This window comes from Heptranchias perlo, chromosome 2, assembly GCF_035084215.1.
Source record: "Heptranchias perlo isolate sHepPer1 chromosome 2, sHepPer1.hap1, whole genome shotgun sequence".
In the NCBI taxonomy this organism is placed as follows: Eukaryota; Metazoa; Chordata; class Chondrichthyes; order Hexanchiformes; family Hexanchidae; genus Heptranchias; species Heptranchias perlo.
The window spans coordinates 82,204,543-82,228,215 of NC_090326.1; the positions used below are offsets into that span (position 1 = coordinate 82,204,543).

Here is a 23,673-nt window from a genome sequence, read left to right on the forward strand (position 1 = left end):
AGTGCTATCAAGCGGCACTTACTCACCAATAACCTGCTCACCAATGCTCAGTATGGGTTCCACCAGGACCACTCGGCTCCAGACCTCATTACAGCCTTGGTCCAAACATGGACAAAAAAGCTAAATGCCAGAGGTGAGGTGAGAGTGACTGCCCTTGACATCAAGGCAGCATTTGACCGAGTGTGGCGCCAAGGAGCCCTAGTAAAATTGAAGTCAATGGGAATCAGAGGGAAAACTCTCCAGTGGCTGGAATCATACCTAGCACAAAGGAAGATGATAGTGGTTGTTGGAGGCCAATCATCTCAGCCCCAGGATATTGCTGCAGGAGTTCCTCAGGGCAGTGTCCTAGGCCCAACCATCTACAGCTGCTTCATCAATGAGCTTCCCTCCATCATAAGGTCAGAAAAGGGGATGTTCGCTGATGATTGCACAGTGTTCAGTTCCATTCCCAACCCCTCAGATAATGAAGCAGTCCGTGCCCGCATGCAGCAAGACACAGACAATATCCAGGCTTGGACTGATAAGTGGCAAGTAACATTCGTGCCAGACAAATGCCAGGCAATGACCATTTCCAACAAGGGAGAGTCTAAACACCTCCCCTTGATATTCAACGGCATTACTATTGCCGAATTCCCAACCATCAACATCCTGGGGGTCACCATTGACCAGAAACTTAACTGGACCAGCCACATAAATACTGTGGCTACAAGAACAGGTCAGAGGCTGGGTATTCTGTGGCGAGTGACTCACCTCCTGACTCCCCAAAGCCTTTCCACCATCTACAAGGCACAAGTCAGGAGTGTGATGGAATACTCTCCACTTGCCTGGATCAGTGCAGCTCCAACATCACTCAAGAATCTCGACACCATCCAGGACAAAGCAGCCTGCTTGTTTGGCACCCCATCCACCACCCTAAACATTCACCCCCTTCACTACCAGCGCACTGTGGCTGCAGTATGTACCATCCACAGGATGCACTGCAGCATCTCCCAAATCCGCGACCTCTACCACCTAGAAGGACAAGGACAGCAGGCACATGGGAACACACTACCTGCACGTTCCCCTCCAAGTCACACACCATCCCGACTTGGAAATATATTGCCGTTCCTTCATCGTCGCTGGGTCAAAATCCTGGAACTCCCTACCTAACAGCACTGTAGGAGAACCTTCACCACACGGACTGCAGCGGTTCAAGAAGGCAGCTCACCACCACCTTCTCAAGGGCAATTAGGGACGGGCAATAAATGCTGGCCTTGCCAGCGACACCCACATCCCATGAACGAATAAAAAAGTCAGGTGATTTATTCATTCTCGAGATGTGGGTGTTGCTAGCAAGGCCACCATGTATTGCCCATCCCTTGTTACCATGGAAATATTTGATACAACTGTGAAGCTTGCTAGGCCACTTCATTGGGTAGTTAAGAGTCAACCACATTAGTGTGGGACTGGAGTGACTTGTAAGCTTTCCTTGCCTAAATGTCATTAGTGAACCAGTTGGGTTTTTACAACAATCCAGCAGCTTCATGGTCACTTTTACCGATACCAGCTTTTTATTTCAAGTTTTTTTCTTCTCAAGCAGCCATGGTGGGATTTGAACTCACATTTTGTATTATTAGTCCAGATCTCTAGATTACTAGTCCAGTAACATGTTCAGTACATAATGGGTATGCTGGTGTCGTGATTATGAGTAATAATCCAGAAACTACCATGGTGGGATTTGAACTCACATTCGCTGGATTATTAGTCCTCTTCTGCAAACCTCTTATCATATCTGATTGAGTATTTGATCAACTCAGTCGCTATCTATCCATCTAGGCTTTAATCTAATTTCTAACCAGACATTTACCCAGCTCCTTTTTGAAAGGTCTAAGTGACACAGTCTTAATTGTTTTTAGTTCTTTGTTTTGGACACCCCATGGTGAAAGTGTATACACGCTACATATTAAATTAAATTTTTTAAAATAAAAAATACTTAAGTGGGCTATATAAGCCAACTGAGATACTGGAATTTTAAGCTATTTCACAAACTTTCAAACAGTCTTCAAAGGCTCCGCTTAATCAGCCTTGATAAACTCTTTTCATTTTTGTTGCCGTTGGAGCCTTCAACTCTGCCTGAACTCACCCACCAAAAACTTGGGAAACATTTGACCTTCGTATTCAGTGACCTGGTGAGAGTTAACAACATAACCTGCATCACCTGCAGGTAACACACTGAGGAAAAACCCAACATCTATAAGCTCATTTTAAACTCACAGTTCACTTTGAAGGAAGGACTCATTCTTCTTTACCTCTTGTTGTACAAATGATATCCAATCCTGTCAATTCCATTAAATGTGAAGCAAATGTACACTGAAGTTCACTATGTTCCTATGTAGCAACAGTCGAGACCTGAATCAACTAATAAATCAACAAACAACAGAGTATCTCTATTAGATCCTTGCTGCTTACTGTGCTGATTCCACTGTTTCTGGGTAATGTTAATGTTGGATGTCAGAGATGTGCAGACATTCTTTACAGAATTATTTGGCCATGTCACCCAAAGGGCAAAAACACTATGAAACTGTATAAAATTTCATCTACCATGTCAGAAGGTAGCAGAGGACAAGACAAAGAATAAGTAAGCTAAGACATTTTTTAAAACTGCAATGGATTAGAGATGCAGTGAGCAGAAAACAATTAATCAATCAAACAATGGTTGTTGCAATGGACAGTACAGTGAGGCAGTGATTAATCTAAATGAACATTATTCTGGGTGAGTGAGTGAAAAGGCAAGAAATGGAATTTGTGCTGCATGAAACAGACCTGACCTGGACATGAAAGCAGGGCTATAGATTAGAACAATAACAAATACATGCAAAGGCTATGTGTACAATTCATGCTTGAACAATAAACATATGCAAAGCTTAACACTGTAAACATTGTGACAATAAAATTGGCACTAAATATTGAGATTGTCTGGAACTTTTTAAAAAGTGTTTTCTTCTTGGCTGGAGAGTAGTAAGAGGTTTCTAAGTTATATGGAGTTTGGGGCCAGAGAATGGACTGAAATCTTTTCTCAATGAACTGAGGCCCTAAAGTTTTACAATATATAAGTCACTGAGCTTTCACAATCTGAAATGCTGTTAAGTAACTTGTACTGTTTGGACAGAGCACTGTATTTAGTTCTTAAAGGGTTTAGGTGTGGGCGAGGGTGCCCCTCCCCCCTTTAAGAATGAAAATAAGAAAAAGAAATTGTGATTAACATCCTTTTGTCCATTTTTTCTATAGAATGATAACAATTCCAGGGGAACTAACTTGGTAGATTTGTAGAGCCTGATGATGGTGAGAGACCTGAATAAACAGACAGAATTAAAATGACTAGATCACTAATTGAAGCACCATCTTTGTGATTACGTCTTTGGATGATATTGCACCTTAGTAATTTCTCAAAGACAGGTCTCCCACTAATGTCATTGTACTGATTTTTTGTGACAGTTTCATTTAAACAAAGTGTGAACAAAAAGAACCAAAAACACAAAAAGGACCTTGAGTTTCTTCATCATTCTATCACAGTCTGATTTTGAAGTGCTGCTCTTTAAAAGATGTAATACCGTGAACTATATTTCTAGTCAATTTGCTCACTATTTTTATTAGGGTATGTGTACATGAGATGGACTGACTGTGCAATATAGGACTATGGGGAGAATTTCCAGATGAGCAGTATCAATACCACCTAAGTTTTCAATGGCATAATTTTACATCCACCCAGTACTACCATTCTCCAGTCCCTGCCCATAGCGTGCTGTTAGCCCTAATCTGAGCAGGTAGTAACTACCACCCATTTGTAATTTTTCAGTTTAAAAACCAATGAAGGGATCAGGGGCAAAGAAACAATTGTCCTTATCACCATATACTCAGCAACATAATGATTAAATTTTCCCCTTTTTAAACAGCTGCTATTGTGTTCTCAGTGAGGCAGAACTCCAGCTATGAGAATTCTCAGCAATCACAGGCCAATTTAGCCTTTACCTTGTTTTGTTTTTCTTAATTTATATTTTTGTGGTGATCCTTCTTTTTGCTCGCCAGGAATGTTCAATGGGGAATGGAACATTTTCCACTTTTGGCACCCAGTTCAGCATCAAGCATTCCCAGGTCAGATACGAAGTAAAGTTCTCTTAACTCTGCTGTATCAATGAACCTTAATCCCATCCTCAGGAAAGCAACCCATACTGTACTAATGTGAGATTTCCCTGCAGCCTCTGAGTAAGGTTGCCAATTAACTGCCATTTTTTTGGCTAGTTTTGCACTGTGGGGCCTTACTCACTAGGAACTGGCTTGAGACTGCTGAACTCATTTAAGCCAGCAGAAAAAATAGAAACCTTCTTCTCAATATTATGGGCTGGTCTCAAAGACTGGTCACTTAGGGTGAGTGGATAATTGCTCCACCTAGTCCCTTTTTGGGCTAATTTAATTTTTAATTGCACTTGCACCTGTACTAAGCTGGAGGGCTGGATGTCTCTTCCTCTCAATCCACAGGGAGCATTCCTCATTTCATCCATAAAAATAGCTAATTACCAACACCACAAAATTCAAATATTAAAATAGGTCTCTTACTCGCAAAAATGGAGATTGTAGCCATTTTAACAAGGCTGCATGACCAGTTCGTCCAGCAGTATGATCAAGGAGTACTATGGTCAATTTATAATGCACCATGAACAGTCTATGACTTATGTTTCAGTCCATCTAATTTTCAATTATTTGTTTTTTGCTCATTACCCCAAGCATGCAACAGTGCTCTCTGAGGCCATTGAGGCACAAGAGCCAATCAGAAAACAGAATCTGAAACTGATCGCTGGGGTCATTTACTGACTGACTCTGCCCCCTCTTGACTTTGAGTTTTGAATGAGAATACATTAGCATGTACTGTATAGATTGGTCTGTCAATATTCATATATTTTCTGTTGATTAGTGCACCTGTGTTACAAAATAAAAAGGTAACTATAAAACAATCAGGATCAGAATCATTCCTCAAAACTCTCAGAAGAGAAACATCCAAACTGTTAAACATTCGACAGCCATAACCACATTTAATTTGCTGTAACACAAACATTTATAAAAATATTTGAAAAAGAAAAAGGTCTAACCTTAAACATACCCATAAGTATAGGGAAAATTATTGCCTAACAAAAAGGAAAAATATTGTCATTTGAATAAAACTGGCTTTGTTTTTTTCCCCTCCTCATTCTTCTGATTAAGGTTTATGATAAGTAAAAACATTAAAAACTACAAGAAATGCTTGTTTAAAATTAAGGTTTCATTCAAATTTACAAATCAAAGAACGACAGCGGATGCTCACTTATGGCTTTAATACAATGGTTGGAACCTATTTACAGCTCAAAAAAATACAAAATCAAATGAAGAACTTGGTCATAAAATCAATACTGATATCGAAGAATACTGTAGTTAGACAAATAAATACTTCCAGGTTTAATTGTGTCACTAATCATTCTTGACATTCTAAAATTTCAAAGAATTATTTCAATGTAGTTCTTTGTTGCTTTTGAAGGCGCCCAAAATAAAAGCTTTTCTATTGTATCATTATATGTTAAGGCATTTTTTTTAATGAAAGTGTTAGATTCTTTTCCCTCCTCTTCCAAAGGCACAACAACAGTATCAGCCCGACCTCAGTTCTGAAGGTTTCAATGCTTTTAGAAAGTCATCCTTCAAGAAACAACAGAATGGTTCACTGAAAAATCTGTGAGTACTTCAGCCTCAAAAGAAAACAGCCAGCGGTACAGTCAAGAGAAAGAAATTTGTGAAAATATCTCTGACCTGTAAGACATTTCTTTACTTAAAAAAAAACTTTTTAGATGTATCTTTTTAAGTATTCCAAGAGCAAGTGAAGTTGTCACCATTTGCAGGCTGCCCTGTCTGAAAGATCCAGCTGATTTACACTACCCAAACAGCAGACACGACATGTCTGGGAGAGCCTTCAGGGACCAACAATGATGTCATGTTAAGGAAATAGCTGGATGAACTTGGCACTTCACAAAGCTGGCTCTTCTTCCATTGGTTCATCAGGAGTTCTAGAAAAATAAACACACAATCAGAACCAAGTACACATGGACATTTACAATCTCTACGTGGGGTCACAGTTGAATTTGAATTGTATGTGATGTTTATTTGTGTTATTCAGTCATTTATAGATAAAGCATCTTTTCCGGAAGCAATGTTAAAGGGGAATAACTAAAGTCAAGGACTGTTTCCAAATATATTATAATAATGGCAACCTAAGAAACTGAAATTAAAGTGCACCTGAAGAAATATTCCATGACTCTGACTAATATGAAAAGTTCTAAAGCATTACCATGCCAACAACAGTTACAGCGTGAAGGAATGTCAACCGTGAAAATGGCCACTGGCTATATAAACAATTTGGAGCCATTACTACCTTGAAGCTCATTATTGCCTTTAGATCCTGTGATAGTATATTTTAATAAGCTCATAGTAAAATTAATAAATATTAATTTAAAATAGATATCAGATAAAGTTCAAACTATTTGACAGCATCAGAAGACCTTTTATGCAGAGGCATGTTGAGGATACAATATAAATGAGAAAATCAATGAGTACTGCAAGGATTATCCAACACAATGATTGTGAATAACAGCTTAATAAACTACAAAATCACAGTTCAGACTAGAATTTCATCTGGACCCTACTCTGCTAGTTCAAATGAAATGTCCGCATCTCCTTGGCCTCTATCCGAGGCTAAACCAGACTGTTCGCAACCATGGCGTCCCATTTGACTCTGAGAAGTGTTTCTGAGCCCATATCCGCTCCATTACCAAAACCACCTACTTTCATCTCTGTAACATCGTCTGTCTCCACCCCTACTTCAGCTCATCTGCAGCTGAAAGCCTCATCCATGCCTTTGTTACCTCTAGACTCGAGGTAACAAAGGTAGGGATGAGAGTTTCAGCAGCTCTCCTGGCCGCCCTCCCGCCTTGCACACTCTTTAAACTTGAGCTCATCCAAAACTCTGCTGCCCATATCCTAACTCGTACCAAGTCCCATTCATCCATCACCCCTGTTCTCGCTGATTTACATTGGCTTGCGGTCTGGCAACGCCTCGACTTTAAGATGATCATCCTTCTTTTCAAATTCTTCCATGGCCTAGCCCCTCCCTATCTCTGTAATCTCTTCCAGCTCTACAACCATCTGAGATCTCTGAGCTCCTCCAATTTTGGCCTCTAGCACATCTCCAATTTTAATCGCTCCACCATTGGCAGCTGTGCCTTCGGCCGCCTAGGCCCTAAGCTCTGGAATTCCCTCCCTAAGCCTCTCCGCCTCTCTACCTCTCTCTCCTCCTTTAAGACACTCCTTAAGACCTACCTCTTTGACCAAACTTTTCAACACCTGTCCTAATATCTCCTTATGTGACTCATGACAAATTTGTTTGATAACACACCTGTGAAGTGCCTTGGGACATTTTACTATGTTAAAGGCATCATATAAATACAAGTTGCTGTTGTTATTGTTGTTAAAGCATTAACCAATTATTTCAATTCCTGAATGACCTGCTGTATATTTTTTCTTATTATTTTAAATTTCCAGCAGGCCCTTTTTATGTATACTCACTTATTGATACTTATCAGTTATTGATATTTATAGGAAAATCAATTATTTTTGTCTTGGAAACATTAAGAGATTGCAGCTGGAATGAAAGTGGCTATTATTTGATTTAACATTCACTGGGGGCAATTTTGACTTTGGACGATAGTGTGAAATGGCCGATATCAGATCAGCTGCCCGTTATACATCTCTCGAATGTCAGCTGTCGCTCAGGGGTAGCACTCATGCATCTGAGTCAGAAGGTAGTGGGTTCGAGCCCCACTTCAGAGTCTTGTACACATAATCTAGGCTGACACTTCAGTGCAGTACTGAGGGAGAGCTGCACTGTCGGAGGTGCTGTCTTTTGGATGAGACGTTAAACCGAGGCCCTGGCTGTGCTCTCAGGTGGACGTAAAAGATCCCACGGCGTTATTCAAAGAAGAGCAGGGTAGATCTCCCCTGGTATCCTGGCCAATATTTATCCCTCAACCAACACCCAAACACAGATTATCTGGTCATTATTACATTGCTGTTTGTGGGACCTTGCTGTGCGCAGATTGGCTGCTGTGTTTCCGACATTACAACAGTGACTACACTTCAAAAAGTGCTTAATTGGCTGTAAAGTGCTTTGGGGTGCCCTGAGGTCATGAAAGACGCTATAAATGCAATCTTTCTTTCTGCCGATTTTCATTTCCATGGAAGTCAACAGAATTGAAAATTGGGAGAGGTGCATAATGGGCGGCCGATCCGATATTGCCCGTTTTACACTATCGTCCAAAGTCAAAATTACTCCCAATGAGCGTAAGTAATCATTTACCAGATAGCTGACAGAAATATTATTACAAGGCATAGCCCTGTATTGTGATACTTTATCTAATTAGATACTATGCTATATTCTAATGCAGCCTACTGTATAATGTTATAGTGCATTGTGTCAGACTGCATTAAATTGCAATTTATTGTAAATTGTTTTATTCTGTAAATGGCTTGGAATATATTGTATTAAACTGCTTTGTGATACGTTGCATTGCCATATTATAATAAATTGTAATCTATTTTATTGTAGTGCATCCTATTGTAATATGTTGTAATGGCTTGTAATTCATGCCTTGTGTTCAGGTAATAACCAGCAGATTGTTTGAAATGTTCACATTTTACGCAGTATATGATCTCAGAACCCTGTGGTCAGTAAACAGAAGCTCGCGTGTGCTCAATTTTCCCCATGGGAGTGGAAATATTTGCTGCATTTGTAATTTGTAGTTTACTATGAATTTAACAATGACATTAAAATTGAAGGTTCATTAGTGGAAATGGGTCAGGAAAATACGACCTATACAAATTTGGAAACCTCACATTTTTAGTTCACGTAGAAATTGGACGCACCTCAGAATATCATTATCCATTTCCTGAACATATAAAAATAAATAAGGAGGTCCCTACTCCATTGTTTGTGAGAAAAGGCTTGGAGTTGCTTCACAATCCTTCAATCATGCATTTCTTATTGATTCTTATTTCCTGTTTTTAATCTTAATCCGTTAAGATATTGTTACAGTACATAATCATTCTTAATTGAAAAAAAAATTATTTGCATATAAAGTTCACAAAAATGAAAAGAACAGCTCCAGTTTTCTCTGTGTTAATTCTTCTTGGTGCATGCTACTGGGCCACACAGACTGGGGAGGTCCCAGGTTTCATCCTTAGTCTATGTTCTATGGGGTTTGATTTTAAAATTAAAAAACGGCTGGGTTGGGGGCAGGGGGGCATTGAAAATTGTCACCATTTCAGATCATTTCAGATCCGCCCCCAACCAGCCTCCAAACCGCCCATTTCCGATTTTCACGGGGGCCTTAAAACCTTTCATGGAGGCTTTAGGCCTCCATTTTTCACTAATTCCCGATTTCAACCCCGGGGGGCCGGGATTCCCGGGCCTTCTGTTTTACGGCTTATGAAAGGAGGCGAGAAAGCCCGAGACTAACAGGGAAGTGCCTAGAAAGGCACAGCTTGTGGGCTCGGAGGAGCAGGAGTGCTTCCCCCAGGCCCAACAAGCCTACCTGCACCGCACCCCACCCCAATGATCACGGAGCCCCCCAACGATCACGGAGCACCCCCCCCCCAATCGCGGATCTCCGACCTCGACCTCCGACCCCGATCCCCCAACCCCAATCCCGACCTCCATCCCCTGATCCCGACCACGATCCTCCCCCTCAACAATCGCAGATCCCTGCTATGACCCCAGTCCCGCCCCCCCCTTGACTGATCCCCAGTCCCAACCCCCATGACTCGTGACCCCACCCGTGCCCTCCCATGCCTGGCCTCCCGCCTCCCGCCCCCCACCGTCCATACAAACAAAGATTGACCTGCAGACTTACCTGAAGATGTCCTCTCCCTGGCTGGTCTCCTGTCCGACTGAGACCATCCTGTCAATCAGCCGGTCAGTCGAACAGGAAACCGACAAAATAAAAAGACGTCATTACGTCAGAATCGTAAGGACGTCCAGGAAACCCGAATTAATGGGTTTTCCGACCTCAAATTGACCACCACCCACTTCCCAGCTGTGTTTTAAAATTGAGCCCTTGTTGGTCTCTGCTAGGATGGTGGTGGCATCACTAAAATTTGCCTCAGGGAGCTTGACCCAGGGAGGGGAGAAAAATCAACCAGAGATCCCACTCCTGAATGTTATCTAGCTACCCCCATACCTTTAAATGTCAGGTGATGACTGAAATTGGTGCAGCTTTGATGTCTCTCCCCACCCATCCATTGTTGAAATCCAATGGATAATCATTGTCCACGCTAAAACATAAAATAACCGCTTGACTGACAGTACCAGGGAAGCACATTCCAGCATGAGTCTCATTCAGCTTTTCTGCCCTCCTATTCTCACTCAATCTCATTGTTCGTAGAAACTCCCCCATCCACAGACACCAATTTGATCTTGCCATCTTCAGTGGCCTCTCCACTCTCAAAGTCTCACTGACAAGTCTTTCTATAACCATTTTCTCATCTCCCTTACTACCCACACCCTCTACCTTCCCCCAATTACACTGCCCTCACCATCTGCCCATGGAAGAACTCTCACCCAGCTCTCTCACCAAGGAAAATTTGAAGGGCTATGGGGAAAGGCCAGGGAAGTGGGACTAATTGGATAGCTCTTTCAAAGAGCCAGCACAGGCACAATGGGCTGAATGGCCTCTTTCTGTGTTGTAGGATTCTATTAATCTAATTCACGTTCAAATTCTTAATTTCCTCTCTGGCTCACCATCGTTCACAACATTTTTACCGCTGCACTACTCCCTTGCCTCAGCTTTGACATCCTTGTTCCCATGAAATCATACACTGTCTACCACCTCTACTGTTTCCATCATACATGCCCCATCTTCACTCCCTTAAGTCAGATGGCTGCAAACTCGAGCACAGCTGGTGCACTGGTAGGGTAGTCACTCATTGCCAAATTTGACTCAACCATGTCAAGCCATACCATGCTTTGCTCTCCTCAGCCTCCTACTAGTCAAGGGTTATTTTGTAGTGCAAGGACAACCCTTTTCTCCATGACTAACCACTTCCTCAATCCCCTCCCTCCCCCAATCTCTTTGCCCTCAACTCCAATACTAAGTGCAAACAGCTCATGGATTTCTTTGTCTCCAAGATTGAGACCATCCATGTAGTTGTTTCTGTCACTACCTCTCCTTTCTTTCCCACCTGCTCCTGACCTCTTCCACCCACTCTAGCTCCAAATTCCTGTCACTACAGTTTCTTTCCCATCTTCTCTTTATCTTCTTCAAATTCATCTCTTTGATGAAACCCACCTTCTACTCCTTTGATCCTTTCCCTACTCAACTCCTGATACTTAACTGCCCCATCTAATCCCCCTGCTAGCTGACCTTGTTACTGGCTCATTTTGTTCAGGCATAACCTTTTCCTTTAAAAACCACTGTCATCACCCCCTCCTTAAAAAGTCCACCCTCGAGCCATTCATCATCTCCAACTATAACAACAACTTGCATTTATATAACGCCTTTAACATAGTAAAACATCCCAAGGGGTTTCACAGGAGTACTATCAAACAAAATTTGACACCGCGCTACATTTGGAGATATTAGGACAGGTGGCCAAAAGCTTGGTCAAAGAGGTAGTTTTAAGGAGCATCTTAAAGGAGGAGAGAGAGTAAGAGAGGCGGAGAGGATTAGGGAGGGAATTCCAGAGCTTAAGGCCTAGGCAGCTGAAGGTACGACTGCCAATGGTGGAGCGATTAAAACTGGGGATGCGCAAGAGGCCAGAATTGGCCCCTCTTTTCACGCCAAGGTTCTTGAATGTGTCATCGCTCCCAACATTCCATGTTCAATGTCCACCCTGCACACAGTACCAGGACTGTACCGGCCAAAATCACAAAGCACATATTCTATGTCTGACCATTGTGCATTATTCCTCCTTGTCCTCCTCGACCTCTCCGCAGTATTTAATTTGACTGACCACACCATTTCATTCATCATCTCTCCTCCGTTATCCAGTTTGGTGGAACTGCCGTTGCGTGGTTCCACTCTTGCTTGTCTGAACTCAGCCAGCATATCTCAAACAATACTTCCCCTCCCACTCCCACGCAGTTATGTACTAAGTCCCCTAAGCATCTATCCTTAACCCACTCCTCTTTCTCATTTATATGCTGCCCTTTGGTGACATCATGTGTGTTGATGACACTCAGCTCTACCTCTTGACTATTTCTCCACCCCACAGCCACCTCTGTCTCTGCCTCTCTGACATAAAGTCAGGGATGAGTTAAAATTTCCTCCAACTGAATATTGGGAAGAAGGAAGCTATTGTTTTTGACCTTTGCCATAAACTCTGCTCCCTTGCCACAAGCTGCATCCCCTTTCCTGGTTACTCATTTAGAATGAACAAGATCATTTGAAACCTGAGCTGAGCTTCAAACTCCATATCCTATCCATCACCAAGCCTGCTTACTTTCAACTCTGTAACATTGCCCTCCTTTGCATCATACCTCAGCCCTGCCACTACTGAAATCCTTATCTATTCTTTTGTCACCTTTACACTCAATTATTCTAATTTCTTTTTCCTTTGCCTTTCATCTTCCATCTCCCCATAAATTGCCACCTGTATCCTGTCCCACACTAAATTCTGTGCACCCATCACTCCGATGCTTGCTGATCTACGTTGGCTCCTTGTCCGCCAATGCATTGAATTTTAAATCCTTGTCCTTGTCTTCAATCCTTCAGTGGCCTCATGCTGCCCTATCCCTGCAACCTCCTCCCACCTTATATCCCCACCTACACCCTTCAATTGTCCAACTCTTGCTTTTTGTGCATTCCCCTCCCTTCACCTCATGATTAGTGGCAGTGACTTCAGTTGCCTTGCACTTGCTTTCTGTACCTCCCTCCCTAAAGCTCTCCACTTTGAAAAGAATTCAAAATCCATCTTTTTGACAAACTTTCAGTCACCTCCCTCCATGTCCATTGCTTTTTCTATTTTATTTGATTTTTTTCCACTGAAAAGTGCCTTGGAATGTTTTCTACACTTAAGACATTATACACCTACAAGTTGTTGTTCAGTTACTACCTTCAGGAAATGATGGGCAAAAGACCAAAAAATGTGAAAAAAAGCAAAACACCATCCCCTTCTGTTTTCCTTTTGCTTCCTCACCTCAATCTCCATGTGATCCCTTGGAGCACAAAGTGAATTAAACAATGATTAATACACAAATAGTGTATGTACTTCATCCCTACTTAAAACAAACAATTTCTCCAATGGTGTACACACCTGTACAAGTATATCAAATCTAGCCACAGGCTACCACAGAGGTCTTTTTTGCATTTAATCTTGTCTGAAATGAAGCCCATTATCATTCTTGCAGATTATCATCACCCATGTGAAATAATTTTTCAGCTTATTTAAAAAGACACTGAGACTAAAGATATGTGCCATCCATTTCTCTGATCTCATCATCTACGCTGTATTTTTTTCTGCCTCGTTATCTTTGTTGTTGCTGACCTGTTCTCTTCCTCTGAGTCTCTCTGTTTGGTAACCACTGAGAGTGATGCCATGGCAATCATTGTTTCTGTCTCTTCTCTTTCCAGTTTTTGGGCATCTTTGAGAGACCAGTCAACTTTTGAAGCATACTGTCGTATTGATTGCCAATATTTTCCTGGGAATAAAGATGGGGTTAATGTCCAATAATCAAAAATGCTGTAAAACTGATTCAAAACCTCACACTAGACATCACAATTATCACATGATTTTCTTAAAAGATTTTCAATGTCAATCAGGAGGTATCACATTTAAATCACACTCTTATGGGACAGCAATGGTGGAAATGTTTTCACTGAGGGAGATTTTGAAGCCTCCTGCCTTGCAGAAACAGGGCGATAGTGCCCCAAAAATGGTGGGGCCAAAAATGGGGCAAATTTACCGCCTTGTTCCCACCCTCGCCATGGCCGCCACAATCTTCTCCCTGGCCTACCGCTGGATGGCCAGAGTGCCCACCAGAGTCAGGTGGTAGGCCCTCTTATTTGTCTGTGGAATTTGCTGCCCCAGGAAGCTGTGGAAGCTACATCATCAAATAAATTTAAAACAGAAATAGACAGTTTCCTAGAAATAAAGGGAATTAGGGGTTACGGGGAGCGGGCAGGAAATTGGACATGAATTTAGATTTGAGGTTAGGATCAGATCGGCCATGATCTTGTTGAGTGGCGGAGCAGGCTCGAGGGGCCGATCGGCCTGCTCCTGCTCCTATTTCTTATGTTCTTATGTTCTTATCATGCAAATTTTGGGTCCTATCATGTGCATAGGACCCCACTTGCCATTTAGGACAGAACTGAGTGGAGCCCTCCCCAAAAGGACCTACCTTCTTCTGGCCCAGAGGCTGACTGGGCCATCTGATATTACTGTGGCCTGTAACCGACGGGTTACCCCGGGGCATTCATTTTCTGACCCCTGGCCATATGCTAATCAGGCCCGGCTGGGACTATCGGGTGGCCAGCAGGCACGATCCATTAGTCGGTGTCCTGAAGTCCACACCAAGGGAAAATCTACTCCACTATGTCCACTGTCATCACAGCACAATAAACTTCTCAATGGATTGCAATGGGTTTCTCCTTTTTTAAACTCAAGCTTGCCCCCTTTTCTCCCCTCATCTCTTGGAGACAGTGACCCACACTAGGATATGGTTCCACTAGCAAGGGAAGGTTCACCTGCTCCTCCTGGCTCCGCTAAGGAAAGTTTTTTTTAAGCTTACTGGAGTGGGCCTCGCTGCCTTCCTGCCAGTGTTATCTGTGGGGGAAGTGTTGGCGGATGCCCCGCTCTGGAGCTGGTTAAAGTTGCCATTGGGGTCCCACGTACGGTCATGGGACTCTGATTTGCCTTTATTAATGAGGCTTTCGCCAGAGCCCATCAGGAGCCTCACCTGGCGCCAAAACCAGTGGCATTAAAATGGGGAATCAACAGGAACAGTGCAGGAAATGCAGCCGTTCCATTTTAACTGCTCACCTGCTCCTTTCCCGCCGATCAGGGAGAGTTACAATACTCCCTTTGGTCTCTGATAGAATTGCTCTACAATCAGTTGCTGGGACTTGCCCAGAGTGACTTATCCATTGATGTTCCCACTTCACTTTGATTGCATAGTTGAGATTAGAAGCCCACTACAAGTGGAGTGCATGCATGGCTCATATTCTACCACTCAGTAGCATCGTGCTGGAATACCATGTGAATTTCATAGTTTGAGTTCAGTTGAATTAAGCTCTTTAAACTTTGCAATAAATCACTGAGGTGCTCAAGGCACCTGGCATGTATTCATTGATCACTGATAGATCACTAGTCAAACCTCACGTGATTTTTAAAAACAAGGTCGCTCCATGAGAACTCCCAGCTAATGTTCCAGAGAACAGGTTCTAAGTTCTGGGTGAGAAACCTTCAATGAAGGCAGTTTAAACCCAAATGGTGTAGTGAGCGTCCTTTCACCTCTGGGATATGGGTACAAATCTGGTCCATATTGATGGGATTAAGGTCTTCTCTCTTTGCTAGCTGTGGGGGTTCAACATGAAATAAATTTGGACAATTGCAACCCAGTCCCTAGTAGACATGGATCCCCAACACAAAATTTGCCATAAACTGGCACTCGCCCTCTAAGAGGCCACTTGAATGGTTGCTGTAGGAAATGGAAATGTTACACTGATGCTGTAGGGGCTTTTCTGAGGTTGAAGCTAAGACACATTTTAGAGAATAGAGGGAACATTACGCTGCAGTTAGCTCTGCTATACCTGTCCTGTGATTGCTTGATGCTGGCAGTGAGTGCCTGAAATGAGAAACTGTTCCCCAGTTTTAACACTCCTTATCTCAGAGAGTGTTAAAAAAATTGACCAAAACATTTTAAAAAGGAAAAAAGTAAATTACAACAAGCAAGAGTCTGTACTATTCCATTTTTTACAATAATATATTAAAATTGGCTTATTATATTTGAAAATTGAAACCAAATGTGTCAGCATTTAGCTGCATTAAGCAATTAAACAATTCCTTTGACAAACTATTACAACTTTTTCTAAGCTATGTCCTGACTCAAATTACTTTTTTTCCCTATGATATACAACGCTCCCAACAATATTCCACAAAGAAATAATGAGATCCTGATTTTAGGTAGATCCCGATGGCAGTGTGAGAACATCTGGGAATTTGTGGTGGTACAGACAGGAGGAGGGAATGGAGCATGAGGGGTCATGCAGTTGAATACTGTACAATATAAATAAAAATGCATGCTCATTATGATTTAAAAAAAAATTACATTAGGTACCACCTTGGCATGAGTTTAATTGGAATTCCGCAAGATCAGAGTGAACAAGCTTCTTTCAGCCAAATCTAGCTAAACTGAACTATTCTGTGTAAAGATTTTAAATAAATGGATCAAATTAACCTAGTGTGATACAAGCTATTTAAATCTGCTCCTTTTCACTCATTATTGCCATGTGATTCTGAGCAATAGTTTGTTTTCATTGTAATGTTTCCATTGTTGCACAGAATCGTCTCAACTTTCACAGGCGTTGGTTCTGTGACAAGCAATGAGTGAAGGGAGGGATTGAGTATAACTTTAACAAAGTCTTGAGTCTTTTGGAACATTTCTTCAATCCTACCTGTTGAGATGGGGCATGATGTTTTTCTTAATGTAGCAACAGCAGAATTTGGGGGAAAAAAACAACAGAAGTGATCAATGGGGTAGGGTGGGAAACCATCAACCACACTATATGTTTTATGTCCATTTGGTGTAAAAGATTAGTGGAAATTTTTCTCATACAGTGGAAAACTGATAACATAATTTCTAATTTGCCAGAATTGCAGAAACTGTTTCTGTGGCAAGAAGGGCCTGCAGTTTTACTCAGTGGGATCTATTCTTGGCAACAAATCTTCTACAGCCCCATTCATTTTGTACAAATTATGATAATTTTACAAGATATATATTTGGAGTTGAAAGAGGTTGTGGTGGAAAATATTCCAGTTCTCATAACTGCAAAGTAAATTTAACATGCCAGGAGTTAATGGACCACTCATTCTCACCACAAAGTTCTGTTGCCAACATCATTAGGTTATTTGTTATTCATCTGAAGAAAAGGCTGCCAGTTTTGCTTCACCATTGAATTTAGGATTTTATAAGTGAAGAATGGAAGATTTTAATTTCTGGACTTTTTTTTAATCAATGCAAATACAGATCATGGCTTATACTGGAAAGCTGCCAAAATTTTTTCACTTTTGGAATAGACAAAGTAAAGCATTTATATTCTGAAGGAATAGATCTCCAGCCTGAAACTTGTTTGTTTTAGGAACGATTTCTGAGTAAATCATTATCTTCAGTTCCCTTCTAACCTTAAATGAAAGCTTTTTCTCATTGTGTTTTTGTAATTTATTTATGTAAACATAATATTGTTTCATCTTTGAATATGAGCTCATGTGCAATCAGCAAGCTGACATATTGGTTTAGAAAAGTAGTAAACAGAGAGACCTTCCTGGCACTTGTTAGATAATAAATCATTTTTCTGTAATTAAACAAACGACTTACTTTGAATTTCAATTGTTTTTTCCAGAGAAGCTACGGCATTGGTGTTTGGCTTCTGAAGCTGAACTTCTTGGGGAAGAGGCTCCAGCTGTAAAGATTCAAATAACCTTGTGATAAGATGAGTCAATTTGCTATTTAAAAATGAACTCCTCCTCAAACATTTTCCTGTGACTTTCTAACCCTTTTCCAACCTGGAACCTTTTTGAAGAAGAGTTCTAGTGTACCCTACTGGGGATCACTTTGACTACCTTTCAGTTTGTTTTATTAACTGTTTAACTGTCTACAGAGACTTGAAGTAGATGAATATTTACTGAAATTGTGCTAATTTATCATTGAAGTATCTAAATTACTTGTCTTTATATTTGTAATGTTTGGTTAAGCAAAGTTCAAATCTATTTTGTAGAATTATTAATCTTTATTTAAAACAATTTGATGAATAGTTTTCTTCTCCACCTTTCTAAATGGAATGGTTACTTCCTTTTTCCTAGTTTTTTAGTGGAATGCAGGCCCGCAGTGTTTTTATTTCAGCTTAATAGAGAACCCAACTGATTAATCCCCTTGCACCTCACTGGATATTTCCTTCCAGGAAAGCTACAATGAAGCCTTTTAATTATCTTGGGATTTATTGGACAACATCAGTTTTGACGTTATCACACTATTCTGTTAAAGTCACTTCACAATGTGCTATTTACACAACTGAATGGCATAGCTTTCTGTGAAACTACTACTTCCAGTGATTAAAATATTTGAACTGGTCAGTTAAACATCTAGAACTTCGAAGCCATTGTCCTTGGCCCCTGCCACAAACTCCCCTCCCTCACCAGCAATTCCATCCCACTCTCTCAAGTTTAATCAGACTGTTTGCAATCTCAACATCCTATTTGATTCTGAGCTGAGCTTCCAACCCCATATCCTCTTCATCAGAAAAGCTCCCTACTTCCATCTCCATTGCCCATCTCCAGCCCTGCCTCAGCCCATCTGCTGCTGACCCATCATCCATGCTTTTGTCACCTCCAGGCTCCACTAGTTCAATGCTTACCTGGCCAGCTACCCATCCTCCACCCTCCATAAACTTGAGCTTATCCAAACCCGCACCATGTCCCGTTCACCAATCACCCTGTTTCCTTCCATAACAACAGTGGCTACACTTCAAAAGTGCTAAGAAGCACTTTAGGATCTCCTGCTGTAATGAAAATGCAAGTTCTTCCTTTTTTTCTTTTACAACCTAGCAGATGCAGCCTAACCAGTTGCCCTTAAAGAGATCCCTGGAGGCTGCTAAAAACAACGGGTACTGCATGCTTTCTGGAGCACTTTTTGGGGCCAGGATGAGCATAACAGCTCTTACTGCCCCATCAAGAAAATGCTCCTGCCTGTTTACTTACTTTCTATCCCCCCACCTCCTCCAATAGGTCTAGCCCTCTGCTTTAAGTTCGAACTGCTGGCTCGGCTCCTTGGATGGGCCATCGGATACCACATTCCTGATTGGTGACTACCTATCAGCGCTGGAAATGCTCGGGCAGCTTGCCTGTCAAATGTTAATGAGGCCCGAGCATCAAAATGGTTCGGGCCTCCCGCTGGTGAGTGTCCTGATTGCTCCACCTATCACCTGCCCAATGTACATGTAACATCAAAATAGCCCCAATTGTTATTAATATCCATACTTGTGACTGGCCACTTTAATTTTGGCTGGTACTAACTTGCTTTTCCCGGACTACAGGGAATATACATTATGATCTGGTTCACAAAAGCATTATTCATATGCAAATACATTTTAATTGCAAAGCAAGTAGAAATTACTCATGTAAAAAACAAAAAAAATCTGCAAAAGTTGGAAATTTGAAACAAAAATGGAATATATTGGTATTTTGCCTCATCTGTTCTCTTCACATATGCTGACTAGCCCGATGTTCTTACTTTTGAAACCACTCACCAGAATGCTAGCTTTCTCTTAAAATCTTATCAAATTAAGATGAAGTTCCTGGTAACAAACAAATGGAAAGGTCTCTTCTGACGAAAGTCTTCGACTGAAACATTTATTCTGTTTCTTTCTCCACAGATGCTGCCTCACTTGCTGAGTGTTTCCAGCATTTTCTGTTTTTATTTCAGATTTCCAGCATCTGCAGTATTTTGCTTTTGAGATAGTTGTCTTCCATCAGAAGGAAGTTTAGAACTCTTGCACTAAGTTTATAAACTTGTTTCCACCTTTTGATTTCCTATATCCCAGATTTTAACTTCAAATGGCACAGGTTTTATTATGTTTTAAATCCTGTGGCTGTTTGACAACCTGATGTCATTGGATGAGTACATATTTGATTTCCTTTGCTCCTGGTTGAACTGCAAAAGGGATGGAAAGCATAGGAAAATCTTCTGAGATCCGTACCATTTGCAAAGCCTTGTACATCGCGCACAGTTAATCAGAAATTGGCAGGTGCACTGCCCACCATTTTCCATCCATTGGTGCAGAGTTTTGGAAAATATTGCCCATAATCTCAGTCTTTCTCCAGTTCATCAGTTCTTCTGAGGCCGTCGACATAAGGGGTTGGAGACTCAGTGGGGGAGGTTTAGAGACCTCCAGCCCAGCGGAAAATGGTGGGGAAGGACTTACAACCGCCCCATTCTTACAGTCACTGTGGTTGTCAACATTGTCCCCGGGCCTACGGCTGAGCAGCCAGAGCTCCTGCCTAAGTTAGGCGGTAGACCCTTTAAAAATGCAAATCGGAGTCCTCTAATGCAAATAGGATTCTGCCAATTTAGGGCAATAGTGGGTGGAGCGTGCATCGCGCATGTTCCACTCAGTATCAGCTGGCGGTCCAGCCGAAGATCAGTCCACAAATAAGGTTTAATGTATTGTTGTGGGACTAAGAGGAGCAATAGTTCTTCTCCAGGCTCCAGAAAACCAGCCTGGGCTGGACTCTCTGGGTCCCCCACCCGAGATCGGACCTCCGCACCACGGACTTACCTTCTCCTGGGCTAGAGGTCGTCCGGGCCACCCAATATTGCGGCATCCTAGACCGGCAGGCTGCCCCAAGGCACTCGTATTCTGCCTGCATCCTGTAGGCCGAATGCTAATGAGGCCCGGTCCTCAAAATTGATCGGGCCTCTCGACGGGGCTATGGGGGTGGGGATAGCAAATGTGCGCAGCTGGCTGACCACCTGAAGTCCACATCAGTAGAAAATCTACCCCTGTTGGTCCAATAAACCCCACAAATAAGGTCATCCAGGTCTAGCATTTCCACGAACATTAGAAAAGGGTCGCATTGTTTGTTATTTTTGTATTGAGGTGATATAAAGTTCTTTAAACCTGTAATTTACTTTATTGCCTATTGCTGTTGCTTATCTATTATTTTTAATAGATCTGTTCTGTAGTTTATGGCCTAGACTAGTTTGACAGAATGATTTCTGAAGTCTAGAGATTATGAAAGTACTTACGTCATATTCAGTAAGCTAAATATAGTAAAAAGAGTTTCGTTTGACATCTGGGCAATGCTATACTACCAGATATTGTCAATGTAAGTTTGCACAGTGGTTTATCAGGAATAAAGGCATGCTAATGGGAATAGTCCTTTATGTAGATCACAAGGGAAATCTGGCTAAAATCCAAAAACATAACATTAATCTTTGAAATAATTTAATCACCTGTAAAGTATTATCTATTCTAGTAGAAATGCATTAACCTCTTAACAAATTGAACCTATACCATTCTTGTTGATGGATACATTTTACTGATGCACAACCATCCTAGTTTGTAAAATGCCCTGGAAGTATATCGCCCTGCCCCAAGCATCCAATTTCTTGGATTCTTTTTGCTGCACAGGGGATTCCTGCACTTTGTCTATTCTTGGAAGACATTAAACCAAGTGAAAGAAACTTTGCTCAGTAGCCATAGGGAATCTGTAAGGTTTGCCTGTCCTGTCTGGAACTAAGGAAGCTTGAGTCAGACCCTTTAAACCTGTGTCTATAGTAGACCATGGAGGAAATGGAAGGAATAATCCTTTGGTAACAGTAACTCCAATGAACTATGACATAAAATCTCAGGGATAGAAGCAAGTATACACCTAAAATTCTTCCAGCATTAAACTCATTGAAGGAGTTTTTCCAAAAAGGTAACAAGGTATGACTGTCAGAAGCATTATGTCCTTATTCTCCTTTAGAATGAGAATACCACAAAGGGCAACATAGGAACAGGAGTAGGCCATTCAGCCCCTTGAGCCTGTTCCACCATTCAATCAGATCATGGCTGATCTGTACCTCAACTCCATTTATACATCTTTGATCCGTATCTCTTGATACCCTTACCTAACAAAAATCTATCCATCTCAGTCTTGAAAATTTCAATTAACTCAGCATCCACAGCCTTTTGGGGAAGAGATTTCCAGATTTCCACTACCCTGACATGAATGAAAATTGCCCTCAGGACCTTTAAGCATGTCAGCTGATCCAACATGACTACAACAGAGACATCCAGTACCAGATATTGCATTAAGGCACTGATTAAAACTGAATCATTGACCTTTCTGAAATCGAGTCGAAGCCATCTAGAATATAGGGTCAGAACACATTTTGGGATGTTAAATCCTGAATAGCTGCTGGCATGAATAAAGTACTGCTCAACCAAGGACTTCCAAGACTAATTTTAGCTTTGATATTTGGCTCAAAACTTATGCTTTAACCAAGATACTCCCCAGAGACAGAGGTTCAAAAATCACACTGACAATCTCTGATTGTGCTTCCGGTCCATGTACGTAGGCCAGAGTCGAGGCGTTGACTAATGAAAAATGACCTCTTTGGAACCAGCACGCATCCGTTATGGCAACTGCAGCCCTAAGTTTAGATACTTCTGTTTCAGCAGATATCCTCAAGGCAAAAGATGGCAGCTGCAACATTAGTTAAAGAGCTGAGACGATAGAAAAAGACTTTGGGGGTGAAATTGGTCAACCAATTGTGCAATAGTGCAAAATGGCTGATAGTGAATCGGCAGCCCGTTTTACATAGACTTCATTTTCTTTTTCTTCTCCACTGAAGTCAATGGAAATCAGCGTGATGTAAAACGAGCTGCCGATTCACTATGAGCCTGTTTTGCGCTACTGGCATTGACCAATTTCACCCCCTTTGAGGCAGATACTCCAATACAATGCTAATACTGATTCTGACTCAAACAGTAGGGTCGTGTGGTACTACCACCATGCTAAGCGATATAGATCAAGAACAGATCTAGCAGCACAAAACTGCGCATCCACAGGGCGCTGTTTGCCATAAACAGCAGCAGAATTGTATTCCACCACAATCTGTAGCCTCATGGCTCATCATATCCCTCGCTCCTCCATCACCATCATGCTGATGATCAATGAGGAGTGTAGAAGAGCATGCCGGGAGCAGCACCATGCGTACCATAAAATGAGGTGGTATCCTGGTGAAGCTACAGCACAGGACTACATGCATGCCAAACAGTGGAAGCAGCATGCTATAGAGCTAAGCGGCTCTGCAGACCGCAGACTCACTTCCAAGGAACAACTCTCAATGAGTGGAGGTGTGTTGAGCAGAGTCACCTTGGCTTTGATCAAAAGCTCCAAAGCAGAGCATGCAAAATTTGAATCATAGTGTACCTCTTCTGATCTCAAATGGAATTCCCACATTGTTAAAATTGCCTTCAAGAAATCTGGTTTGCTCTTTCATTCCAAATATCACGTGTTGACTCTTGCTTCCCAGCCTCTTCACTCCACCTTTGGCTACTGCTATTTCAGCTTCTATGCTTCCGCCCTCTGGAACTCCCTCTTTAAATCCTTTCACCTTACCTCTGCCTGCTCTGCTTGCAAGAGCCTATTAAACTCCATTTCACTTACATCTTTAACTGTCAGTTTGGCTCACTTGGCAGCATTCTCACCTCTAAGTCAGAAGGTCATAGGTTCAAGCTCATTCAAGGCTTGAGCACATAATCGAAGTTGACACTGTCAGAAATGGGTGCTCCATTGTAAGAGATGTTACTTTTTGGATGAGATGTTAAGCTGAGGCCCAAGTTGCCTGTTGAGTTTTTTTTT

The 23,673-nt window shown here is 41.8% G+C and overlaps 1 protein-coding gene across 6 annotated transcripts in view; it reads right to left on the bottom strand.

Moving 5' to 3' along the window:
• Positions 1 to 5,330: 5,330 nt before the first annotated feature.
• The window catches only part of LOC137340905 (histone deacetylase 9-like), a 641,963-nt gene continuing 623,620 nt past the window's right edge, over positions 5,331 to 23,673 (bottom strand). For all 6 annotated transcript variants that reach the window (XM_068003748.1, XM_068003726.1, XM_068003718.1 and 3 more), the window contains 3 exons: positions 17,642 to 17,726; positions 13,594 to 13,747; positions 5,331 to 6,065 (listed from right to left, as the gene is read on the bottom strand). In XM_068003748.1, the coding sequence (XP_067859849.1) occupies positions 6,026 to 6,065; positions 13,594 to 13,747; positions 17,642 to 17,726 (279 nt within the window). In that variant the 3' untranslated portion in view covers positions 5,331 to 6,025. The remainder of the gene's footprint in view (positions 6,066 to 13,593; positions 13,748 to 17,641; positions 17,727 to 23,673) is intronic.